This window comes from Triturus cristatus, chromosome 10 (genome assembly GCF_964204655.1).
Source record: "Triturus cristatus chromosome 10, aTriCri1.1, whole genome shotgun sequence".
In the NCBI taxonomy this organism is placed as follows: domain Eukaryota; kingdom Metazoa; phylum Chordata; class Amphibia; order Caudata; family Salamandridae; genus Triturus; species Triturus cristatus.
The window spans coordinates 146,744,355-146,770,275 of NC_140593.1; the positions used below are offsets into that span (position 1 = coordinate 146,744,355).

The window sequence follows — 25,921 nt, forward strand, 5'->3', positions numbered from 1 at the left end:
TGCACTCCCTTTAAGCAACTTCCCAACTGCCCCTTGCAGCTTCTCACCATCAAGACGGAGTTCCTCGTTACCATCACCTTGGCGAGGTGAGTGAGCGAGCTTCAGCCTCTCTGTGTTAACCAGCTGTACACCACCTTGTACTCAGACAAGCTGGTTCTGTGGACGCGAGCATCCTTCTTACCAAACGTTGACGCCATTCCACATGGATCAAACCATCACCCTGCTGGCGTTCTGTGCTCTGCCTCACCTCCGTAAGGAGGAGAGACTTGATTGTGTGGACTCCAAAAGAGCGCTTAACATTTACATTGATTGTACCAAAGAACACGAGGTGGACACTCAGTTCTTTATGGGGTTCGCAAGAGTGAGAAACAGTAAGGCTGTGTATAGAGAACCATCTCCTTTTGGATCGTACTTTGCATCAAGCTCTGCTAAGCACTGGCCAAAAAGCGGCCTCCAGAAGGTCTGCAAGCATATTCCACCTGGACCAAGCCTGCTACCACTGTGTAGCAATGTGGCTTTCCTGTCCTGGACATCTGCTTGGCAACATTGTGGGCATTGCTCCATATGTTCTCAAAGCACTACTGTTTGGACATCCAGGGTTGCTGAGTAGGACATTTATTCCTGTTCTGTCCTCCAGGACAAGTCTTAGATCCCCCTCCTGCTAGATTCTGCTCTGGCATCTATTAAAAAGATGATGAGGTAACAGCGGTTAGAAGTCTCTATCAGAAGGAGAAGTTACTTAACAGCAATGCTCTGACTGAGACTCTTATCTAACCTCAGATTCCACTACAACCGTCCCATCCTCCATGTTCTGTGAATTGTGCTCTATCCAATATTAAGATCCCAAGTCTAGGAATCTGCATACTGCTCAAAGCCAATTTGCTGGTGAGGTTCTTCAGATGGGGATGCGGAGAGCCTTGAAAGCAACGGACATCAGCATGCAGGAACGGCACCTACATAGGCCCTGCCCTTCATTTCAGAAGCACGCCGGCCTCATTACTGAGCCACACAGCACCACGTACCACCATGCAGAGGTACTGCTGGAAAGTTTTCGGATTCAGTCTGACGCCTGGGAATATTCAAAAGATGCTGAATTTTCAGCGTATACCAAAAAAAGCGTTACTGAAGCTAAGTAACCTGTTTATTGAGATTTTGCTATGTATCGACAGTTGGTAAATCGTTATCAACCTAAAAGGGCCGTCTCTTCTGACCAGAAAGTAATGCAATGAAAACAGTGCTGTCATCTGGTTTGCAATACTTTAAAAGGCACAAAGGAGGAAATGGCTACATCGTTTATTATGAGTGCATAGTACAATACAACTCTTAAATTGCATGTTTTTACAAGCACAGGAGTTCTTAATGTCTTCTGAAGTGCTTGGAAAAAGAGTTGTTTGCAGCCACCAAACTGAAACTTCGCTTAATACTTACCTATTTTGACTCCTAACTTAATACCTTAACTAAACTACGTCCCTAGGAGGTTGTAGCAGACTTTATGGTTAAAAAAAACGTTGATTTGACTGCCTGGCAGCATGGTTCGTGGTGAAAATGTGCTGCATCATGGTTACTCAAATTTTCTGTAGGGCATGGTTTTATGGTTGATAAACTTGTGTCCGATTTTAAGTTCTTGTTTATATGTAAATGTTCCAGAATCTCTGCAGTATTTTACATAGTCCCTCAATACACAAGAGTATGGCGGCTACTTGGAATTAACTTCAGCAGTCTGCCCATCCTATTGAAAATGGGGAGGCTAGCCATCTGCCTCGTATTTCACTTACACTAAGGATATAACTTGACTTCATTGCTTGATGACTAATATCTTCTTGCAGTGACTGATGGTTATATTCATGACCCGGTTCCTTTTCCACAAGAGTATACATGCTGAGACTCCTAATAACATTTTTCCCCTCACTTCTTCTAACTGTATCCCAACCGAATCAGTTGGAAATTCAGAAGAGGACGTATTGTTGGTCTTTGTTATGTGGCTCACAATTCCCATCCTGCTCTTGACCGACGAAAAATCCAACCAACCAGTCCTAGTGAAACTTCCTAAATTACATCTCTTTTCCTAGATCTCTTTCAGGATATAAGACACTTCATAAATACAGTTAATATGTTGGTCCAGTAAGTTGGCAGGCTGGTTGAATCAGTTACACCATGAAATCATTTTGCTTATCGTGTCCCTCTTTGTAAACCCGATCTTATTCACATGCGCAATCCTTGGATGGGCAAGGTTCAAATCTCAAAAATTGAATTCTTAGCTATTATGAACCTCTGTCACAATCCCCATACAACTCACATTTTTATGCTTTAACTTGTTTATTTAGTTCTCTTATCTCTTCTTTATGTTTTATATAGAAAAATGTGAAGGATTTAATGGATTCCAATGGCGTTCGAATCCTTGTTGATCTCTTGACATTGGCCCATCTCCATATAAATAGAGCGACAGTCCCCCTGCAGGTAAATACCTCACTGTTTTACATGTTTAATGATTGTTATTGAACAAAATGAATTGGTTGTAATACACATAGTTTACCGGAATTACGTCATACCCCTGAATCATTTTCACATGATTCACTGAAATATCAATAGTGTCTTGAGGTGCGTGCTGTAACATATTTGGCAGGGCACCTTGTGATGGCACGGAATCTTTTTTTTATTTTGTGAAGTGTGTTGGTGTAGACTGTAAGTTTGCCCTGTGTGATAGGTGGTGGTCTCTACCTACTGGAGATGATGGATTGGATGCGTGTTGAGAGTATGAAGTCTTTGCATTCCATTCTCCTCTTCTGCATTTAGAAGCCCTGCCGTACTTTAGTGTTTTTTTTATTTTTTTAACACCTGGTACCTGTTCTTATATTTTACTTTGTAGTGTTATAGTGATGTATATTGTTGTGTCAGTGGGCCTGCTCAGGTCAACAGTGCTGTGACTCCTCACTCAACACGTAGCAGTGAGGATAGTTGTTACATTTTAGGGTGCCGCCACTGTCCATCCGACAGGTTGAATAATAGCACTACATTACCCAAAGGGTTGTATTGCTATCAACTTGAGCCAAATTGACACATTGACTCAAGAGTTATGCTTGCGTTCACTCTGCTAGTTTCTTCAACTAAAGCATCCAGTACAGTGATCTGTGTTTACCTGTGTGACTGCAGGTTTCCATACTGGTTGGTACACTTCCTCTTCTGTCCTTCCGAGTTCATTAAAATAGGGACCATTCAGTTGCCTAACAAACATCTGTGAGCAACGTTGGACAAGCACATTTTGCTAGGGAAAGCTTTTCACGGTCCCCAGACATGCCTGATAAAGAGAACTTAGGGGCCAATTAGGATATTGGGCGGAAAGCCTCTGACCTGTTGTTGGACAGAAAGCCTCATACCATATGTCTGAGGCTTTCCGACGGATATCCTTGGTTTAAAGTCCGACCGCCTAATTACAAAGAAGGCGATCAGAGTTTAAACCTACCGGTCATTCCGGCAGGCTTCCGGCCGGCTCAAGGAGCCCGTTGGCCAGGTGGAGGACGTTCATAATCCCTTTAGGATGGTGTTTACGCCGTCTGGGTTTTGATGACGTTTTCAGACAGGCTTCCCATGTCGGGCTCTCCGGCATGGAAATTCTGTCAGAAAGTGACTTAGGACCCCCGTCCCTCAGCGGCCACCGGTTGGGGCCCGGGGCAGCTGCAAATAACTGCACCGTGTGGCAGGTACCATGAGAAGCCTGCCAGTCGGTGCAGGGATTCACAGAAACTTCCCTTTCTCTATGGGAGCTTCTCCGGCGGCTGGTTTCCGACTGTAGCGCATTTGCATCGTAATGGGGGGTGCGGAATCGCCGACCTATAGTCCGTCGGTTCTTGCATTCGCCCGACATCGTAATAGGTCCCTTAGTGTCATTACTCACATTATAATCACAATATTTCCATATAGAGTGCTTTGAGGACCACTCCATTTACTTGCAGTCATAGTTATCTTATTTTTAGATTGTCATTCGTCTGCAAAACGCAGGTAACACCTGACCATTTGTGTTAAAACAGGCATACCGTTTCTAGTGTTCCTTCACAGAGACAAAAAAAATGAATACATGATATGTGGTGCATGAAACCATATTATTGGTATTTCTAGTTCTCACAGGATAAGCTTGCACCAGCCTCATGTTACTTTGAAGACCTGTAGATTTGCCTTTGCTTTTATAATTGAAGGCAATATTTGGGTCCCTTGATTTGCTTGACTTCATACTGGCTATGATGTTTACATGGGCATGTGACCTGTCAACAGCGCAGTAAATCATCTAGCGTTCTGCTTTTTAGCACCATCTCCATCCCCTATTCCGGTGTTTTATCTCTCTTGTCCAAGCTTTGTTATTGCCTGAGCAAGGTAATGAATGCGCTTTATCAGCCATAGATCACAAAATCATGTCTGCTGCCTCTTTTGTGTGTGCAGACAGCTGTAGCCAACACACTGTGTCTGGCATCACTACCCAACCTTGTTCTATTTGCAGAAGGCTAAGTGTCAGGTTAGATAGATTAGGGGTTTCAGTAACGGTTGCCTCCTCCTTCATGAACCATGAACTGACTAACAAACATTTGTTTTCGAGTGGAAACTCTATGCATATCTTTACATTCCATTGTGTCTCCTGTTTTCTGGGTTGTCCTGAGGTGTTTGAGAAACTATCTTCAAAAAGTGTGTAGTAAAAATGGATTTGTGACAGGCAACACATTCATACAAATATTGAGAAGCAAGTCAGCATCCTTTGGGTTATGCTACAGTCTGTGAAAATGTATATATTTAAATAGAAAAAGGTAATGGATTTTGGTAATACATTAACTAAACATAATGTAGAACACTGAGATGTGTGGCTAAAATACCTCTGAATACTTGTCTACAAAACCTTTCTAGCATTTATTACCACATTTAATTGGATACTCTTCATTTTAGCCCTTTTTTGTCTAATGTTGGATGAAAATGTTTTTTTTTTTTTCATAATCTTTATTTTCGACTAGTGTTGTTTGAAGATTCTGTTATCGGCTTCTTGAAATGTCGACCTCTCTACCGACTTTGATATTAAATGTAAATTGGTCGAACTTTTTCCTAAGTGTGTATTACCTCTATATAGCTCTTCTGCCTTGAATTAGCACAGATAAATAAGCACTTCCTCTCCCACCTGGGTACATATGTGAACTTGAACAGTGACACAATTCTGCGGTTGAAAAGGTATATGAAATAAGAAGGCAAGGCGAGCCTATTGAAGGGCTGGGTGTAATGGGGGAAGAATGAAACAGAAATTGTGTGTGATCTGGTGATTAGGCTACTCTTGGGAATGCTCATCCACTTAGCATAAGATGTGAAATCCTGTGTGGTATGAAATTTACTGTCTTTGAGGAAATGGAACAGCGACATTCTTAACAATTACCCTCACCATGAAAGTGCCAGATCAAAGCTGGTTTCTATTTTTGTGTAAAATGTTCCCCAGTTACATGTCTAATTATTTTGTTGTAGACTAATGTGATTGAAGCATCACCGGATATGAAGCGAGAAAGTGAAAAAGAGTGGTATTTTGGCAATGTGGACAAAGAACGGAGTGGGCCTTACAGCTTTGTTGAGGTACTGTGGCAAAACTCCAGTTTGTTTGGTGTCCTACGGTTTTGTGATAGAAATATTGAAAAAGAAAATGCAACATGGAATTCCAGCCGGTTCTGTGTATTTTTCATATGTTCATGCTTTCCTCATTTCTATACTACATGTATCAGTGCTTCTTATAAGCCTAGTAGTACTACCAGAACATTCCTTCCAGAGAACCTATTTAGATTGTATTTTTAAATGTACCAGCTAAGCAATGACAATCCTATATGGTCAAGAGCTGGTGTATTAAATAGTTTCTTTGTACATTTTGTAATATTGCTTGGTCCAAATAAAAAATATGTAAAACATCAAAAAAGTGGCTTGCAGGTGTCTTGCAGTGAGACCAATCCTATTAAATGCCACATCTGTTCTTACCAGTGGCATTTCATTAAAGTAAAGAAAAGAAAGCATAGGTCAAATACTTGCAGTGGTCTCTTACGCACAGATGCACATATCATCTCAACCAAATGAACATCTAGCAGTGTTTTTGTTGCCTTTCTATTTGTGTTGAAACCTAGTATTTGATGCAGAGGGAGTGCATAACTTAATCCTAAGAAGGCATCTTTATGGCAGTGGTACAGTCATACATATGTATAGTCACCAGTACATTTATGAGGGCATCCAGAAAATTAAACATGAGAAAATAATACACTACAGGCACTAAAAGGTAGCCACAGTGCGTCGGTACGAAGCATCTTTTTTTCAGTTGCCCATAGCTTTGTAAAATTTTAATCAACATGACTGACATTTGACACTGCAGTCCTTTGGGGTAGACCCTGCCCTCTGACATTGGAAAGGTACTCCCTTCCAGTCTTCTGACCTTGTGCAAGACAAGGTGTAGATGTGGCCTCAGCATTCCTATTTGAAATTTTGTATGTGGGAGGCATCAACTATAACTTACACTGTGCCTCCCACACCAGTCATTGAAGGTGAGTAGAGAGAGTGCTGCTTCTTGCTCCATGTGTCTTATCTTGATAGAGAAACATATTGCTTCTACATTGCCATTGTTAGCCCGTCACATTGCAGATAAGTTGATGACTCTGGCTCCCACTGCCACTTTCTGATGGACACAGCTTCCCTCCGTTTCCTTACATTGGCATTTATGTGCCAGGGTGGATCCAGAAACTTTCTCCTCGCAATAGCTTGCCATCAGTGCATGACTCCAATTGTGCCCCCATCCACCCGAGATATGACATTCCATTATGTCTGGGGAAAATGTGCATGTTGGTGTCAGTTCCTTTTTTTCTGGTACCTCACCAACGTGGTTCTGGAGCTTATTGTGTTTTATCTACATATTTCCTCAGCAAATTCAACAGCAACTGAGTCGCATATCACCTCCCAATGTAGAGGCTCTACCCCTCAGTAGTCCCCAGTGAGGAGTCGGGCTGCTGTGCATCCTGGGGCGGTAGACCCTTCTTGCAGGCACATCTAAGTTGTGGAATTCTCTCCAAATGAAACTGAAGAACTGCCCAGACTTCCTTCCGGAAAAAACTGCCTCTTTTAATCATTAGAGTGGCTCTATCATCCCGAAGTCAGAAAGCAGCGCTGAGACGTCTTAGGGCATATGTGCCCTTTGCAAATATAAAAATCAAATCAGCTCAAACTTTTGAATAGTTGCGAGGTAAGTTATTTTATTCTTGCATTTGTTTGTATGTTGGTAGTAACAGCCTGAAGCCTGAGTGATTACAGGCCTATTGAGAGACATACAATGCCTAGTATTTTCCAAGGACAAAGTTGGTTCAATGCAACACTTTTTTTCTTCCTAAAGTGCTAACATAATTTAATGTAAACTAAGGCATGCAGTAGCCAACATTCTTCTTTACCTTTTAAGGTAGAGCAAAGGCAGTCGGGGTTAGAAGAAAAAGAACTGTGCGCCGGGATGATGTTGCGTTTTCTACTTAGACGCCGCCCCTGTGCGCTGACGTCTGTTCTTTCTTTTTCCAGCGCCAGCCTAGCGCAGATCCGGAGAGAGCCTCCCCTTTAGTTACGTTTTGCTAAACTTTCTCGATGTTTTGTCGAATTCTTTTTTGAGTTTTCGACTCCTGGTGCACAAGGGATGTCCCATCGTCAGACCAGCTTCAAGCCTTGCGAGGCCTGTCGCAGGCTGATGTCTGTGACGGACTCGCACCTTGTGAGGCCCTCTGGTGCCTGGAGCGCGACCTCAACCCAAAGTCGTGCTCCTGCTGCCGGGCCATGAATCCGAAGTCTTTGCAGGAGCAGTCCCCGAAAGCTTCTGGAGGCCTGGCAGTCGGCTCCGTGTCGCTCCTTGTCTCGCTAGAGGGGAAGGTCTTGAACGGTCGAGGAGCAACCACACCTTGTCCAATTTTTTGCTATCCTCGTGTAAATCAAAGCACAAAAAGAAGGCGAAGAATCATCGTTGCACTGCGCCTTCTCCCCGTCGTTTGGCCGACTTGACGCGGGACCCGGAGCGTTGTCGCTCTAAGGCTCAGTCTCTGGTGCCTGACTCTTGGACGCCTCCCCCCATTTCCGAGGAGCCAGAGTGCCTCCTGCCCAACTTCGTACCTTCTATGAAGTCCTCCATCGAATCTTTAGGCAGCCCTACTCTGCTGGTGCGCCTTGGGCCCCTGCGGAGTCGGTCGGGGGCCCTGGGCCTTTGATGCTGGCAGCTCCGTTCCCGGCAGGCCCCTGTGGATCCATGCCTGGATCCGGATCGGCGGTGGTCGACCTTACTCGACCCTCCCCGGTGCTGATCTCGGCGACGACGCTCTGGACGCTGGCCGTGCCTCCGGCCAACGCTGTCCCCATCCTCATCCCCAAGATGGACCTGGACCTGTGTTGAATCCGACGCCGGCGGATACTTTTGTTCCCTTGTTCCTCCCAGGTGTTCCCCATCGCCCTGATGGTGGTTATGAGGAGTGGGAGCGGTCGCTGGACCCTTTGGCAGACCAGCAGGAAGAACCAGACTGGAGAGAGAAGTATTCTCGAGCATCAGCCAGATCCTTGGGCCTCACTGCGTCCTCATATCCACCACAGTCTGCCTTTTGTACCCCACCACTTCCGGCCCAGTCTAGCCACCGGTCCACGCAAGCTACCCTACCTTCTGCGTGGCCGCGGGGCCCAGGGACGCGGGTCTGGGAACCTGCGGGCGGGCCAGTCCACACTCCCGAGCCCCCCCCTCCCCGCAGCAGCCTCCAAACCCTCCTCGTCTAGTACCATACTATAACAACTTTGAAGTGAATACCAGAGATGAGAGTGATCACAGGCCACTGAGGTTGACCCTGCAGCTAAGCGGGCAATCTGCAACACAACTGGAAACACTAGGGGTTTCAACCGGCGAAGAACGCTATGAAATCCTTAGGAGAATAAAATGGACTATCAATCTTGTCCCCAAAATCCTGGAGTGGGTAACTTACAAAGAATCAAATTCTATAGTCATGAGTCCAGTCTCGCCCCAGGTGCACTGGGAAGCACTCTTAGTAGAATTAAAATCAGCCCTTGGGGTACAAATTGGAAGCACCCAAGTGCAGAACACCCACTCTCTGGAACCTCCGCAAAGTATTAAATCAAGAGACCTAATTCACTCAAAACTCAGTCTTTCAAGGGCCTTGAAGGCAAGAAGGAAAGGCACCAAAAACCCCAAAGTTCAGGAAATAAAAGCTCTTCGCGCAGCGCATAGGAAGAAAGTCTGGGAAATATGCTCCATGAAAATCGAGAGAGAATGGGTGAAAATTTTTACCTTCTTCAAAGAAAGGGGACACATCTAACCTTGGAGATATATTAAGCAATTCACCAACATCGGCCAGACAAAAGAAAATGGAGTGGCCGCTTTGGAGTGGGTTAAATATGCAACTCGGCTGTACTCAACCCAACAGGATATCACCCAAACCTACTCCCCTCAACAATCTCCAATAAAAGATAAAGTCATTAAAACTTCCAATATCACAGTGGCCGAGGTAATTACCCTGATCAAAAATATGAGGTCAGATGGCACTCCAGGACCCAATGGAGTTCCTGCATCTGTGTTTTAAGCCTCGCAGGGATTCTGGGCAGAGCAGTTAACAACACTTTTTAAGCACACCTTTGTCACATCTAGTGTTCCACCATCGTGGAAAGGCTCAATACTTTCTCCAATTTACAAAAAAGGGGACAGCACAAAACCCGAAAATTATCGGCTTATTGCTTTATTAGACATTGAAGCTAAAGCATATGCCAGAATACTTTTGAAAGAATTGGAAGCCTGGTTAACAGATAATAACATTCTTCCCCTTTTTCAAACAGGATTTAGGGCCCAAAGCTCTACCACAGACAACATCTTAGTATTGGGCCACCTGTCTAACCGCGCTACCCGAACATCTCAGTTACCACTTTTCTGCTGCTTTGTGGACTACAGTGCAGCTTTTGATAGGGTTGATTGTGGGAAGCTGTGGGAAAAACTACATACTTGGGGAATTCCCCAACAGCTGCTAAAAGCCATAATTTCCCTATATCAGGGGACCTGGGTCCGCATTAAAATCATTCAAACATTAGTCACCGCTAAGGTACCAACTAATAACGGCTTAAAACAAGGGTGCGTACTTGCCCCTATACTTTTTAATCTGTACACAGCAGACCTGGGGAAAGCGCTGGAGGGGACAAGTCTATTGTCCCCTAGACTGGGAAAAACGCGGCTTCAAATACTCCAGTATGCGGATGACATCGTAATTATGGACCACACGAGAACAGGCTTACAGAAGGCCCTAAAAGCTTTGCACGGATATAACCAACAGAACAAACTCCTGGTGAACCAGGAGAAGACTAGGATACTTATGTTCGGGAAGTACCCTCGTAAGAAGACCACTCATTGGCGACCCTGCAAATCAAAACAAGTATGAGCTACAACTATTTGGGCTTCTGGCTATCGGAAGGGGCAAAACCTACAGCCCATCTGAAACATCTGGGAAGGAAAGCGGCTGGCATCATCTTTTCTTTAAAAAGCCTTAACCAGCGACTTCACAGTCCAACTGCTGAACCCATTTTGAATGTTCTTAAAGTAAAACTAGTGCCCTATCTTAGTTATGGCCATTTAGTTTTCCCTGGTGCCTTCAATAAGTTCCTCGCGAACCATCAAATTCTGAATAACAAAAAGGTCCTAGCTCTCCCTAGACAGGCCAGGAGAGCAAGAGTAAGGCTGGAGCTGGGTCTCACCAGTCCGGACATCATTTGCTCAGGTGATTTAATCAAATTCTATATCCGGACTAAGCGAACACCAGAATTATCATTAAAAAGACAAATTAAAACGCTCTCCGAAAAGGAGGGCTCCCCTTGGCCGGTGCATTAGGCAGCAGGCACTAGATTACTGGACATTAATATCCAAAGTCTGCACAACCCTGACATCCCACTAACAGCCTAGAGGGAAACAGTGAATACTCAGGCCAAGAGAATATCTTTTGAAAGGGACTTGGAAAGCCTGCATTACCAATTCAATCTTTCCTCGCTGGACTCCTCATACACCATGGGAAAACCGCAGCCCTACCTGGAGCAAGCTCTGACAGTCCTGGCTCGGGGAAGAATCACCTACATGAGACTTCTTGCTTTGGCTTCACGGATTCTAACCCAACTTGGGCCCAACAGGACAATTCAGTGGCTTGCCGACTCTGCAATTACCACCGTGAATCTTAGCTCCATCTGTTGTGCTGTTGCCCAAAGTTAGTCAGTGAGCGGCAGCGCTTGGTTCTCCCCATCTGTAGGTTGCTTGGCCAACAAAGTTACAGGGAAGTGTCCGACCTGTGCTTCTCTATTAAAGCACCTCAAATTGAGGCCCGACTAGGGAAATTCACAGACGCAATCCGAGCCAAAGTGAAACTGGAAAACTGAATTATAACAGTACTCAGTCGGTCATCAAGCATGAGAGACTATGATAAAACGTTTCCTTAAGTCCAACGTACAACACCTTACTGCTAGATAGGACAATAATCCTAATAGTCATTTTTATTATTTTAAATCTTTTTAAACGACTTTTCATTCTTAACTAATTGTGTTAGATTTTAAACAAGTTTTTGTTTCATTGATAGAATATTGTAACAATTTTAATTAATTGAACAATAAAGATTCATTCACCCTCCTTGTCTGACCTTTTTGGCCAATCAGTGGCCAGTGACTGGCAGGATTCGCCATCACCTTCCCCAATGAGAATCCATCATGGCAGACAGGTGGGATTTTACAGATCGTCTGAAGGAGCTACTCCCTCCCCTTCGAGACTACCTCTCCCTCCATGCCACCTTCTCTCGTCCGCATGTCGGAGGATCATTTGGTGCTTCTCCACCAGGAAGTTTCAGCTTGCTTGGCCAAGGGAGCTATCGAAAGAGTCCCTGCGCCACAAGCAGGTTGTGGTTGCTATTTCCATTACTTTCTGGTGCCCATGAAGGACAAAGGCCTGCGTCCTATTTTAGAACTCAGGGTCCTCAACCGTTTCTTCCGGAAGAAGTTCAAAAAGCTCACGTTGGCTTAGGTCCTGTTTGCCCTCGACCTTGGTTACTGGATGATGGCGTTGGACTTGCAGGACGCCTATTTCCCTATTCCTGTCCTGCCAGCCCACAGACGCTACATGCGGTTCACGGTAGTCCACGAGCATTTTCAGCTCACCATGCTCCCCTTTGGCCTTTCCAGTGCCCCTCGGGTGTTCACGAAAGTGATGGCGGTGGTCACAACTCATCTGCGCAGATTAGGGGTTCCAGTCTTCCCCTATCTCGGCGACTGGCTGTTGAAGGCGGGCTTTCCCCAGGCTGTGTTCTCCAACCTCCAGACTAAGGCAGACCTCCCGCACTCGCTGGGGTTCACTTTAAACATGCCGAAGTTACACCTGAATCTCTCTCAGGCGCTCTCTTTCATCGAAGCTGTTCTGGACACAGTGCAGTTTTTGGCCTATCCTCCTGAGCAGCGAGTCTAGGATATTCGGGCTATGATGCCGATCTTTCAGCCTCTCAATGTTTCAGCCTCTATCCCATATTTCGGTGAGAATGACTGCTGGTGGATCATGCCAGGTGGCATATGCGGGCTCTGCAGTGGGACCTGAAGTTCCAGTGGGCGCAGCATCATGGGAATCTTTACGACTGCATCCAGATCTCGGAGGGAACTACGCAGCTACTACAGTGGTGGTCAACGGATGAGGATTGGGTCAGAGGCAGATCCCTCTCCCTTCCCCAACTAGACCTCACGGTGGTGACCGATGGATCACTCCTGGGATGGGGCAGCCACCTGGGAGAGGCGGATATCAGAGGAGTCTTGTATCCGGCGGAGCCCGGGCTCCATATCAACCGGGTGAGTCGCTTGGCACCGAAGGCATTCCTTCCCTCCCTCGAGGGGAAGGCAGTGCAGGTGTTCACAGACAACACCACCGCCATGTGCTGCTGCAACAAACAGGGCGGGATGGAGTCGTGGACGGCTCTTCACCTTTGGACATGGCTGAAACATCAGGGCATGACCCTGGTGGTTCAACACCTGGCAGGTTCTCTGAACGCCAGAGCGGACAAACTCAGCCTTCGGTGCCTGGTGGATCACAAATGCCGTCTTCACTCAGAGGTGGTGCAAGGTCTCTTTCAGCAGTGGGGAGAGCCTTGGTTAGATCTGTTCACCGAAGAGAACGCGAAATGTCAGCAGTTCTGCGCATTGAAGTGTCTAAGGCGCCTCTCGCTTGGCCTCCTTTATCCCTTTCTGCTTGTAACACTCCTGCCCTGAGTGCGGAAGAAGCTCAAGCGCGATCGGACCCAAATCATTCTTGTCGCCCCAGACTGGGCACAAAGTGTCTTGTACCCCGAACTCCTGAGCATGACCATTGATCCTCCGATCAGACTGCCCCTTCAGGAGGATCTTCTGTCGCAGCAGCAGGGGACCGTTCTCCACCAAACCTATTCAGCCTCCTTGAGTGGAGATTGAGCGGCAACAGTTGACAGCTTTTGACCTTCCACCTGAAGTTTGTAATGTCATCTTGGCAGCCAGGCATCCCTTCACCAAGACGGAATAACGCCTGCTGTCGATGGAACAAGTTTGTGGCATGGTGCACAGCAAAGGCTGTGGATCCCCTTTCTGCCACTCTTTCTGAAGTTCTTTTGATCATTCGCTCTTTGGCCCAGCAGGGCTCGGCTCTGGGCACTCTTAAAGGCTATCTGGCAGCTATTTCTGCTTTTCTTCAGTTACCAGATCAGCCCTCTTTGTTCAAGTCCCATATTGTAAGTAGATTTTTTAAAGGCATTATTCATCTTTTTCCTCCATCGTCTTTCATAATGCCTCAGTGGGACTTGAACCGTGTTATGACTAACTTTATGTGCGCTCCCTTAGAGCCTATTCACAACTGTCCTCTTAGGCTTCTCACGCTAAAGACTCCGTTTCTTGTTGCCATCACCTCTGCTCGCAGAGTGAGAGAGCTTCAAGCCCTTTCTTCTAAGCCCCCTTTCTTCTCGGTGCATCCGGACAAAAGGGTGCTTCGAACGAGACCGTTGTTCCTGCCTATAGTTGCCACTCCTTTTCACATCTGACAGACTATCACTCTGCCCACCTTTTTCCAGTCTCTGCATCCTTCCAAGGAAGAGGAGAGACTCCACCGTCTGGACCCCAAACGTGTGCTGTTCTAGCTTGAGCGCACAAGAGTTTTCAGGGTGGATAATCAACTCTTTGTTGGCTATGTGGGTGCCAAGAAAGGTCGGGCTGTGCAAAAGCGTACCATCTCTAGATAGTGTCGTCCTTTGTATAAAGATTTGTTGCGCTTTAGCTAAAAAAGAACCTCCAGTGGGGCTGAGAGTTCATTCCAGTAGAACTACAGCAGCAACTACTGATTTGTCACGTGGCGTCCCACTCATTGACATCTGCCAGGCGGCTACGTGGGCTTCTATGCACACATTTACTAGACATTATTGCCTGGATAGTCCAGTCCGGAGGGATGGCTACTTTGCCCATTCTGTCCTCCAGGACTTTCTGTGTGAACTTGGTTCGCAGTCCCTCCTCCGGGGTTGGTATTGCTGGGGTATCTATTCTAAGGTATTGAAGCTATAACTAGTAGTCTCTTTCAGATGAACAAGTTACTTACCGTCGGTAATGATGTATCTGTAAGAGACCTATATTAGTTACAGATTCCTTACCGCCCCACCCATCCTTCCCGCTCAGTGAACTGATTTCTAGGGACAGGGACTCCCTTGCAGGGCCCAGGTGTGGTGCACCAGTGGTTAGTGTCATTCATGGCTCTGCGCTTGTGGCGTGTGACGTCCGCGTGCAGGGGCGGTGTCTAAGTAGAAACCGCACCGTCATCCCGGCGACCACGACGACGGATGCGGAGTTGACCGACACCACCTACCGATGCGGGCACCCCCCCCCCCCCCATCAGTTTACTTATATGTGCGCCGGGGAGTTGGCGGTTTCCAGGGCACGCCGCATGGCACCGCTCACATCATTATGGAAACTGCCTCTGGGATTTGACTCACCTGTGGAATTCCTGATAAAGACGCATGGGAGCCCACACATCTTTTAAATAAACTGCTACTAACCCGTGGCAGGGTCCCTGTGGGAAGCCCCCCAGCATATCGGGGGGGGGGGGGGGGTGTCGAGTAGCCAATTAAGTTTCAGTAGAATCTGCAAGGACGCGCATCCCTAGATAGCTATATTTTTTTAACCCAAATATCTCAAAAACTACTGAACGGATTTACACCAAATGAAAAAAGCATGCCTTTTGGACCAACATCTAGCTTTACGCCAAAATTTGATGTAATTCCGTTCAGCGGTTTGTGCTGTAGTCATGTTAAAAAAATGAACAATTCCCATAGACATAAGGGAAAACATGTTTTGCGACCTCCTCTTTTTTCTCGGCCCCCTCTTGATGGATCACCCTGAAACTTTCAACACAGCAGCTGAACCAAAATTGGAAGTTTTGTGAAAATTCTGTACAGATAAGTAAAGTGGCGCCAAAGGAATTAGCAAAACAAAAAACGCTTTCCCTATGGATAATGTATATATATATATATATTTCAAAACAGTCGATTCCTGGTCAAGGAAAGAATCCACACGAGCCCACTCGATCATTAAGGCAGCTTTATTCCTCAAAAGGCAGAAGAGGGCGACGCGTTTCGACCACGTCCGTGGTCTTGGTCACATGACCATAGTCTCCATTTGCACCAGTTAAAAAGAGTAAGTGCACTTTTTTTTCTTTCAATTACATAGACATAGAAGAAATAAACAATTGGTAGTTTGTTTATACATAATGCAATAAATCATATAAATGCAATTTGCAAAATGAAATTCAGAAACGTACAGAAAATGTTCTGGCAATACAATTGTTTTCATTGTTGGATCATGACAGTAACCAGTTGGTAAATTGTGCAAGAGTGTAGTGTTGCATTTGTTCACAAGCCATGGAGGACTAGTGCCTATTGGTAGACTATGTGACGAATTTAGTATGGTTTCTAAATAATATTAAGGGAGATTTTTCTCACAAATTGAGACGAACAATGTGTCACCGTCCAATAGTCCTCGGGGTCGCACGATGCTGTAAGGGGTCCACCTCCAGATAGCCCCTTGGTCTGATATAAATATGACAGACACAGAAGGGCGATCAGGCGAGGGAAGGAAAGGATGGGAACTGCGGGGAGGGAGACCTGAAAGAGAAATAAACAGTATGCTATGGTTAGAACAGCCCTAGAACCCTGGGCACATTGCTATCCCCAGCTACCCTGCAGTATCTGTAAAGGAAATAACGGCTTGGGAGACGTGGATCCCCTTGAAGCTGCTGTTTGGGAGTCCTACAGAAAAGGCAGGGATTAGCATAGGGGTCACCCTCTCAATCTACTCCCCCACTCACGTATCTCCCTAGGTTTTCAGTACCTACCACCATTCCTAGGTGTACGGACTGTACAGGGGGGGGGGGAGGACGTATGCCAGAAGTCACCTCACCGCCCCTGTATGGAGTACAAATAAACAAATGACGTGCAGATGTGACTGGCGCCCCGGGTAAGTCCTGCACCCCTGAGTGGGGTTCAACACACCCCTATAGCACTGCTCCAATACGTCTTGTGCAGTACTAGCAAGCAACAAAGTATGACCCCCAACAGTATCGCAGCGGGTTTTACTACCACAATGTTCTGATAGTAGTACTGCTAGCTCTGGGAGCCTTCGCTGAGTCCCTCCTAAGACGAAACCGATGTATGCCTGGTTTCTCTCGGACTCGAACCTCTGATTGTCTCAAGGATTCTAGACCATGAATTCGCGACCCCGCAATGCCTCGTAAGGCGCCCAACGGGATCGACAACGGTCTATTCGGAAGTAGAAGCAAAAGCCTCGGCGATCCCGCAATGCCGAGATCGGCGTCCAACGGGATCGACTACGTTCGAAATCACTACAGATTAAGTTCAAACCTGTAATGCTCAAGAAGTGCAAGTCCTTGAGCCTGCGAGGAAAAGTAAGTCGGTGCGGAGCACCCCTACCAGTACGCAGCACTCTGTCTTGCTCGAACCAGGAAACCAAAATAACCGGCACCTGAGTTCCGCCGGATGTTCCTTTTGTGCTTGATTGCGCCGAGCGCGCTGACGTATGTACGTCTGCCCGCCTTGCGCCCTGGGAACTGTAGTTCCCCTTACTCCCGTTTACCACGGGTGTTCTTCCTGGAACCTGGCAGTGCTCGTCGGCGCCCACTGTGGGTCGTGACACAATGTGATGGAGGGTCTAGTGCCCTTTAGCATCTATCCAAATGTGGACTTGGAGTAGAGGTGACTCCGGTGCTCGTAATTCTATCACAGATGTGAGATACAGGAGGATTCATAGTGGTGGTCCTGTGTAAGATCAAAGAGACAAATTAGATTAATGGCATAGTTTAACAAAACCATTATTCAAAGACATAGCTGTATTTCACTCTCACTGGTTACATGTGATTTACTAAAGCCTGTACATTCGATAAAATACAATCAGAAAAAAGGGAAGCGCATTTTCGTTTTTGAGATTTTTTTTAAAAACAGGGGGAGAGAGGTATGGACAGGGCGTGAGTAGCCCACCAAGGTCTTAATATTTCAGTATTCAGTAATGTCTCATTAAAGGTGGGAATAAAGTTCCTCGTCCTGATTCAGGCCATCCGGAAATTTGGTGCCTGCAAGGAGGATGAAACGTGATTCAAGTTTGCGTAAAGAGACAATGCGGTTCCCTCCTCTAGGGTTGGGTTTGACTGTATCCAATCCAAAATATTTGGCTTTGGTCCAGTCGGCCCCATGTTCCTTCGAGAAGTGTCTTGCCGTGCTGTAAGTTTGGTCGCAATTTGTAATTGCTCGCCAGTGTTCCAGGATACGTTTTTTAATCGGGAAGGTAGTCGATCCGATATACCATAACTGGCAAGGACATACTATTGCATACACCACAAAGTCAGTATTGCATGTAATGAGTTTCGGAATTTTCCAGAATGTTTTTGTTCTTTCAAGTGTGACTTCTAATACATTGTTACTGTTTTTACAGGCCTTACAGTTCCCACATTTTCGGAAACCCTTTGTTTGCTGAAGCCTGCTTGTTTCTTTCATTTCTAAATGGCTATGTACTAGCATGTCTTTAAGAGATGGGCTTCTCATGAATGTTATTGATGGAGTGGACCCTATTTCATTTCTCAAGATTGGGTCCTGTTTAAGGATATCCCATCTGTTTTTGAGGATACTTCGCATCTGGTTGGATTGACTGCAATATTTGGTTATGAATCTCACTGTTTTTTTGGGAGTGGTCTGGTTAGTTAGTCTGTTTGGTTTTGTTGAGAATTTCATCCCTCGATTGACTATCCACTCTTTTTTCAGCCTGCAATATTGCTTTCTTGGGGTACCCTCTTTCCTTTAATCTCATTTTCATTTCCTGCTTCGTGTTTTCATACATTAAGTTGGTACTGCAATTACGCTTAGCTCTCAAAAATTCACTGTAAGGGATTCCCCACCTGAAAGTCGGTGGATGTGCACTTGCTGCATGCAGGATAGAATTTCCTGCTGTTTTTTTCCTGAAAAGATTAGTGCTAATTCTGCCGTTATCATTACTGAGTTTCAGATCAAGGAAATCTACACATTCTTGACTATAATGTCTGGAGAATTTGAGATTGACCTCATTCTGATTAAGACAATTAATAAACAGATTGAGTTCAGTCTCTGTTCCTTCCCATACAAAAAAGATGTCATCAATGTATCTGAGCCATTTAGATACACATAGAGTCCAATGTTCAGTTTGTTCATTCCAGAGCACCTGCTTCTCCCACCAGCCCACCATGAGGTTGGCGTAGCTGGGAGCGAAGCAGGTGCCCATAGAAGTGCCTTGTAGTTGTTTTTAAATTATTTCTCAAAACATAAAAACATTCTCCTTTAGACAGATATTGATCATGTCCAAAAGTAGCTGAGCAAGAATGCTCGATTGTTTTTTTTTCTGATTATGGAGTCTAATTCAGATTGGTTGTTTATTAATGTAATATCTGGTAAAGTATTGGAATGTCATTGTATTCTATTTGGTCTTCAATCTCATAGGAAATCATTTGTGACCGACTACAATTTCCATAATTCTATAATTTTTACAATGTCTCTCTTTGTTTTTTTCAATGCATAAGATAATTAAAATTTGTACTCTTAATTTTAATGGTCTCAATGACTCAAAAAAAAGAGATATGCTGATTGGAATGATATATTTATCACAGATTGACATACTCTGTCTCCAGGAGACACATTTATCCTGGGAGAAAAAAGACTTCTGCTGATAACTGGGGCCGATGGGTCATGGTAGAACTTCTTGTTTTTCAGTGTAGGCTCTTACTTTATTCAATCTATGGTCCTAACCTTGATGACTCCGAATTATTTAATTACTTAAATCAGGAGCTAGCGCTTAGCAATACTTCTATTATTTTTTGTGGGGATTTTAACATCCACTCTGACGCTGATTCTAATATTCGACAAAATTCAAGATATAGCGGTTTGAAACCACGGTCTTTTCGGGCGCTAAGGTCTTGATTGTTAGATAATGCTCTATTCGATGCTTGGTATATGACCCACCCAAATGAGCCTGGTTTCACGTTTTTTTCTGCCCCACATATGAAGTTTGTTCGTATCGATTATTTTTTTGTATCCCAGTTTTTTTTGGATAAAATCAAGATTGAAGTTCTGCCCAGATTGCTATCTGATCATAATCCTCTCTGTTTAAAGCTCAGTCTGCCGTCAGCTGGACAGACACAGAAATCAACCTGGACATTCCAACGGAATTTACTCTCACAACCTGACTATGTAAAATTCATGTCTAATGTCATTCAGGAGTTCTTCGATTTAAATAACGACACGGCCTCAATTCCAGTAGTTCGGGATACATTTAAATCAGTTGTACGGGGTGAGACTTTAAAATATGCCAACTTTCAATTAAAGAATAAGCGCAATAAATTTTTAAAAGTGACTGCAATTTGGTTCTGAATGCAGAGAAACGGCTCGCGGAGAATATTAAATTGAACAAAGAAATAGAGGAATCTCAACAAGATCTCTCGATTAAACGTAGCTCTGTTTATGCTTATATAGCTGACCAGGTCGCTGCACAACACAATCAACATCGGACTGAAAGCTAGGAACTTAGTGAACAAACTGGGAAGGTCTTGGCTCAAAGATTACGTCAAAGATCCACGGCTAACGAGATTTTCAAAATTCAAGATCTCCATGGCGAGTTTAAAACCTCTAAAGCCGATATATTAGCAGCATTCAATGAATTCTATCAATTGTTATATCATCAATCTGACATAGTACCTGGCCCTGAGATTAAATATTTTCTCGACCAGATCAATATTACTAGAATGCCATCAGATTTTTTTGAATGTCTCAGTACCCCAATCACATGGGGAGAGATTGATCTAGCTATTAATGGTCTCGCGGTTTGAAAAGCCATGGGCCCGGATTCTATTCCATTAGAATTCTATCACAAATTTAAAGGAATCTTAAAGCTGGAGTTGATTAAGATTTTTTGTTCGGCTTTTACAGGTAACTCACCGGAATCATGGTCCCTTGCTACTATCGTAATTTTTTTTAAAAAAGGTAAAAATAGTGAAGAATTAGGTTCGTATCGGCCTATTTCCCTCATCTCTACTGATAGTAAGATTTATTCTAAAATTCTCGCCAATAGACTTAATCCCTTAATGCCGACTCTTGTTTCCCCTAGACAACACGGTTTTATATCGAAAAGAGATACCACAGACCATGTTAAAAAGATAATAGCCCTATTAGATTGGACTCAGATTTCTGAATCGCCAGTTGCGGTGGCCCTGTTGGACGCTGAAAAAGCGTTCGACAGGGTCTCCTGGGAGTTTTTATGGTCTGTTATGTTTTGGATGGGCTTTCCTATCGCATTTATCAATGCAGTTAAAACTTTATATACTCACCCCAAAGCCGTTATTAGAATTACTAATTCTCTTTCTAGGGGTTTTATAATAACTAGGGGGACCAGACAAGGTTGTCCTTGTTCGCCCCTCTTGTTTGCCTTATACCTTGAACCATACCTTCGCAATCTTTCTTCCGCCCTAGATATTATACCAGTACAAATTAATACTAATTTATTCAAAATTTTTGCATACGCAGATGACGTAGCCGTCACCACTACAGATATTAGACGTGCTTTACCTAAAATTATTTCTCTTGCGGAAGAATTCGGTCTCTTTTCCGGCTACAAGTTAAATGTGGCCAAAACTCAATTAATTCACTCTGATTCTGATCGTCCTAATGAACTAGTCTTTGATGCTCAGGCCCAATATCTCGGGATTACTATTTCTCCCAGGGTTGATGAGATCGTACGATTGAATATCGAACCTGTTTTGAATTCTTCTAATAAAACTCTGGAGAGATTAAATAATCTACATTTCTCCCTTTATGGTCGAGTTAATATAATTAAAATGTTAATCTTTCCTAAGTTTTTATATTTATTTCGAACAATACCCCTTTTGTTTCCTGCATTTTATTTTACAAAAATTGATAGGATGATCTCTAGATTTCTGTGGGGGTATCGTCGCTCTCGTCGAGCGCTCAAGTGGTGTTATCTACCCAGGCTGAAAGGGGGCTGGGGAATCCCCAACTTCCGGCTGTATTATTGGCTCATCTTTATAAGATCTATGGGCATACTTATTTTCTCAGATATTATCACTGAAAATCCCCTCCATCCATCTGTCTATGAACTTTTACTGGGTAAAATGTCCCCTCAATGCTTAGTTAAAATTATTGAACCCAGCTACTATAAAAAAAACAAATTTAAGATTATCTTAGCATGTGCTGCAATCTGGCGACAATTTAAAAAAAAGAAATCTTGGTTTGGGTTCAATTAGCTATTATTCTCCTTTGCTTAATAACCCTGCTTTACCACCTGTGTTTCATGATCAAATTATAAAAGTTTGGTCTCTTTTAGGCATACAGACTCTCGGTGATCTATACCAAGATTCCCAATTTTCCTCATTTATTGTCCTTCAGAACCAATTTGGCCTATTACAACATCATTTCTTTAAATATCTCCAGATTCGGAGTTTTCTAGCATCAAAAGGCCTTCTCGCTCATTCTTGTATGAACGCTAATAAGATACTGGAGGCCATTAGGAAAACAAGGAAAATTGGTTCAGTCTATCAATTGACAAATAACTTAATTGAGGATGATTTATCCTTAGTTGAGAACAGATGGCAAAGGAAGTTAGATTTACTAAATATTGATATGGGAAGATCAATTGAAATATCTATGAAAGTACTCTTTAATGGATCCCTTCAAAGTCAACACTTCATGTCTATTTTTGATCTTTATTACTCTCCTGTTAAGATAGCAAAATTGGAAGGTTGGGGGAGATTCAAGATGTAATCGCTGTGCGGAGGAGGATGCGGATTCTATTCATATGTTTTTTAGATGTGTCAAACTCTCTCGCTTTATTATTGATATTGAATATTTTATTAATTATACTCTAGGTATTGCTGTGAAATTATCTCCCGAATTGGTAATTTTTGGTATTCAAACTGATCAGTCCGGGATAAGATCTAGGGCTGAAGAAGCATTCCTTTTTATCTGTATGTCTGTATTTCGGTTCTGCATCACTTCCTGCTGGAATCGATAATGAGCCCCCAACATTTCATCAAAGGCAATGTAAACTACTGCATATTTATCATATTGAAATAGCTATGTATAGACTCAAGGGGATAAGGAAAAAAATGCAAGGCTTAAAAATTTGGTATCCAATCACTAACTGGATCTAAAGTATTTTTTTTTTTTTTTTTTTTATTCCTGTATTGCTGTCGTTGCTTACCCCTTGTATAAATTCTCGAACTCTTTGTTTTCTCACATTGCTCAAGCTTGACTGATTGTTGAAATAAAATCAATAAAAATATAATAACAAAAAAAAAAGATCATGTCCAAAAGCATGAGTGTGTGTTCCAAAAGTTCTATTCTGCGTTTCTTGAGAAAGAATTTGCAGGCTTTTACACCATCATCATGTCTGATGCTGGTGTATAATGCCTCCACGTCCAGACAAACCATCCAATGGTTTGTTCCTAGTTTAATATCCTTGATTTTTAGTAGGAAATCTGTGGTGTCTCTAAGATAGGATGAGAGATCTTTGACAAAGGGAAAAAGAAAGTGATCCACATATGTGCTAGTATTTTCAAGCAGGCTATTTTTCGATGAGACAATAGGTCTCCCTGGGGGTTCGATCATGTCTTTATGTACCTTCGGAAGAAGGTAAAGTGTCGGGATTGTGGGAGTATTATTCGTGAGGAATTGTTTCTCATCCCATGAGAGTAGGTCTTTATCATGCCAGGCTTGGAGTTTGTCATGATAAGTTCTTTTTAGGTCACTAGTGTATTTCCTATCTACTTTACAATAACATGTGGGGTTGTTCAGTTGGCGTAATGCCTCCTTTGTGTACATCGCTCTTGTCATAATGACATTACCTCCCTTGTCGGAGGGTTTGATCACTATTTCCTGGTCTTTTTGTAAACTGTTGACCACCCCCCATTGGTTTTTGGTCAGATTATTGCTCTGTGTATTTTTCTTTTCGAGAAGATCAAGGAAATCTCGTGCCACTAGGTCACTAAAGATATCAATGTTATCTTTGGCCAGAGTTGGAATATACTTGGATTTGACTTTAAATGCTGTACTGGTGGTCTCTTTGGTGTCTAAGTCGAGAGTAGTAATGATCTGGGACATCTGGGAACAATCGAGGGGGTCAAACATTTCATCAACTCCTATCGAAGACTCTGATTCTCCAAGAGTGGTTATGGTATGTAATGTGGGTATATCACCAATCGATAAGCCCCTATTATCAGTAGTTAATAATCTTGGTGTTAACTCGGTCTTTTTGTTTGCATGCATTTTACATAGTTTCAACTTTCTTTCAAATTTATATAAGTCAACTCGTGCCTGTGCATAATCAAAACGCATCTCTGGACAAAAGGATAAGCCTAATTCTAATACATTGATTTCATCTTTGTTAAGTACTTTTTTTGTCAAATTAATTACCGTAATTTTTGGTGTATTGTCCTCCATTATAGTATTGATGTCTTCTGGCCTCTTGTTCCCATTCCAGTTGTCCTTGAGTTTCCTGCGTCTGATGTTTCTCTTGTAGTTTTGCCTGCGTTTTCTTGCTTTTTTATTTTCGGTCTCCCACGGTTGGATTGTTCCTTTGCTTTTTGGAGAAGGCGTAACTCCTTGGAAAAAACCTGTTTGTCGGTACTGATTGAGGCGATACTGTCAGAGGATTCTAGGTCTGAGCTGAGGTCTGTCGTAGATCCTTCTTTGGTTGACTCAAGGAGACTCAGTGTTTGATCTTTTGCAAAGTCTGTTCTTATTTTGTCAAATTTCTTAGCGAAAGTTAGTATTCGTCCTGACGTATAGTCTCTTTCGTCTCGTGTAAACTTTCGTTGTTTTCTTGCTATGACGTCTTTTTTTTTTTATATAATACTTATTTACCGAAGAAAACAAAGTCTAATTGCTGTTGCGGTACATGCATTTCAGCTATGGGGATTATCCCATAATAATATCGTTTTGCACAATGATAATATATTTAAATATTAGCAGTGCAATATCATGTATTTTTATAACAATGTATATGTAGATATGTGATCTTGACTGGTTTTTAACAATACCCAGCAATAACAATTGCACAATATATAGCACTTTAGAGCAACAGCTTTTTATGCGAGTCTTTCTTCTATGGTAATAATCATGTGACACGGAGTGGTGGAGTTGGGTGGATACCAAGCAAACACTTAAAAATGCAATGGCGATCTGTAATCCGCATGTGATCAAGGGCTCTTGAAGCCCGAAACGCGTCGTGTGTGGGTTGTTGATTTCAACAAAATAAAACATCTTGCCTGAAAGACTGCGGGGTCTGCGTCTCCTCCTTCGCAGGCTGGAGGTTGCGGGAGCTGAAATCTTGCTATATATACTGTCAAAATATACATACATACATTACACAGTGACGGTCGCCACTGTGTAGTTATCGTTAGGTCAGACTTTACATAGTAAGAGCGTTTTATGTTTTTCTAAAAACTTTGTCTGTTTAACAAATTATTGCAAACTGTTCCAAAATTAGTTCCTCCATAGTCACTCCCAGACCCCTCCATCAGTCCCATGGGGTCAGGGTACCTCTATCCTGACCCCTTCTATATTATCATTTTTAGGTCTCGTCTGACCCAGCGCATGCGCTGGTCTGGCGAGACTTATTGAGTGGGCTCCAAAAAGTGCTACCAGGCCAGCCTGTAGCTACAGTGCATGTGCATGTGCACGGGCGCCGCGCTTGACCACGATTACTTTAACTTTCGCGACCGCTTTGATGTTTGATCGCGTTCACTTTCGCGGCCGCTTGGCATAGCCAATAGGTCTCGGTTTTGGGACCTTATAAGTATTTAGTTATGCAACTGTTGCATGGCTAAACACTGGTCCCAAAGGCGAGACCTATTGGCTATGCCAATGCGTGTTTACTGCTGGCAACTGTATGGTTCAGTATGTATTTCACATACTGTGTTCCATATACATTTATTTCCCGTTTGGGAGAATAAAACTTTTTCAATCTTATTACCCAAAAATAAACATGTTGTATAAAAATACCTAACTAATAACACATGTATTATTGTCTTGTATAACATTCTTGTTATTCTGGTGTCATTCACAAAAATAACAGAAGCTTCAGCCTCGGGGATTATATCACATCACTATATCTCCTGGATGGTAACATTGGGCCGAGTTGCACGCTTAGCTGTGAGGTGCACAGTGTAGTATTCTATCTATTACAATTGTCAAATTTGGACAAGGGCCATGCTTCATCAGAGGGTGAAGCTTTAAGAGGGGCAAGATGCCCCTCCCCTCTCTCAACAATGGCAGTAAATAGCATATTACAC

The 25,921-nt window shown here is 43.6% G+C and overlaps 1 protein-coding gene across 5 annotated transcripts in view; it reads left to right on the forward strand.

The window, feature by feature from the left end:
- DNAJC13 (DnaJ heat shock protein family (Hsp40) member C13) overlaps positions 1–25,921 on the forward strand; it is a 1,667,846-nt gene that overhangs the window by 682,355 nt on the left and 959,570 nt on the right. For all 5 annotated transcript variants that reach the window (XR_014970022.1, XM_085630673.1, XM_085630671.1 and 2 more), the window contains 2 exons: positions 2,356–2,457; positions 5,488–5,592. Coding sequence is in view for 4 of the 5 variants with exons in the window: in XM_085630673.1 (XP_085486799.1) it covers positions 2,356–2,457; positions 5,488–5,592 (207 nt within the window). In the remaining variant the exon portion in view is untranslated. The remainder of the gene's footprint in view (positions 1–2,355; positions 2,458–5,487; positions 5,593–25,921) is intronic.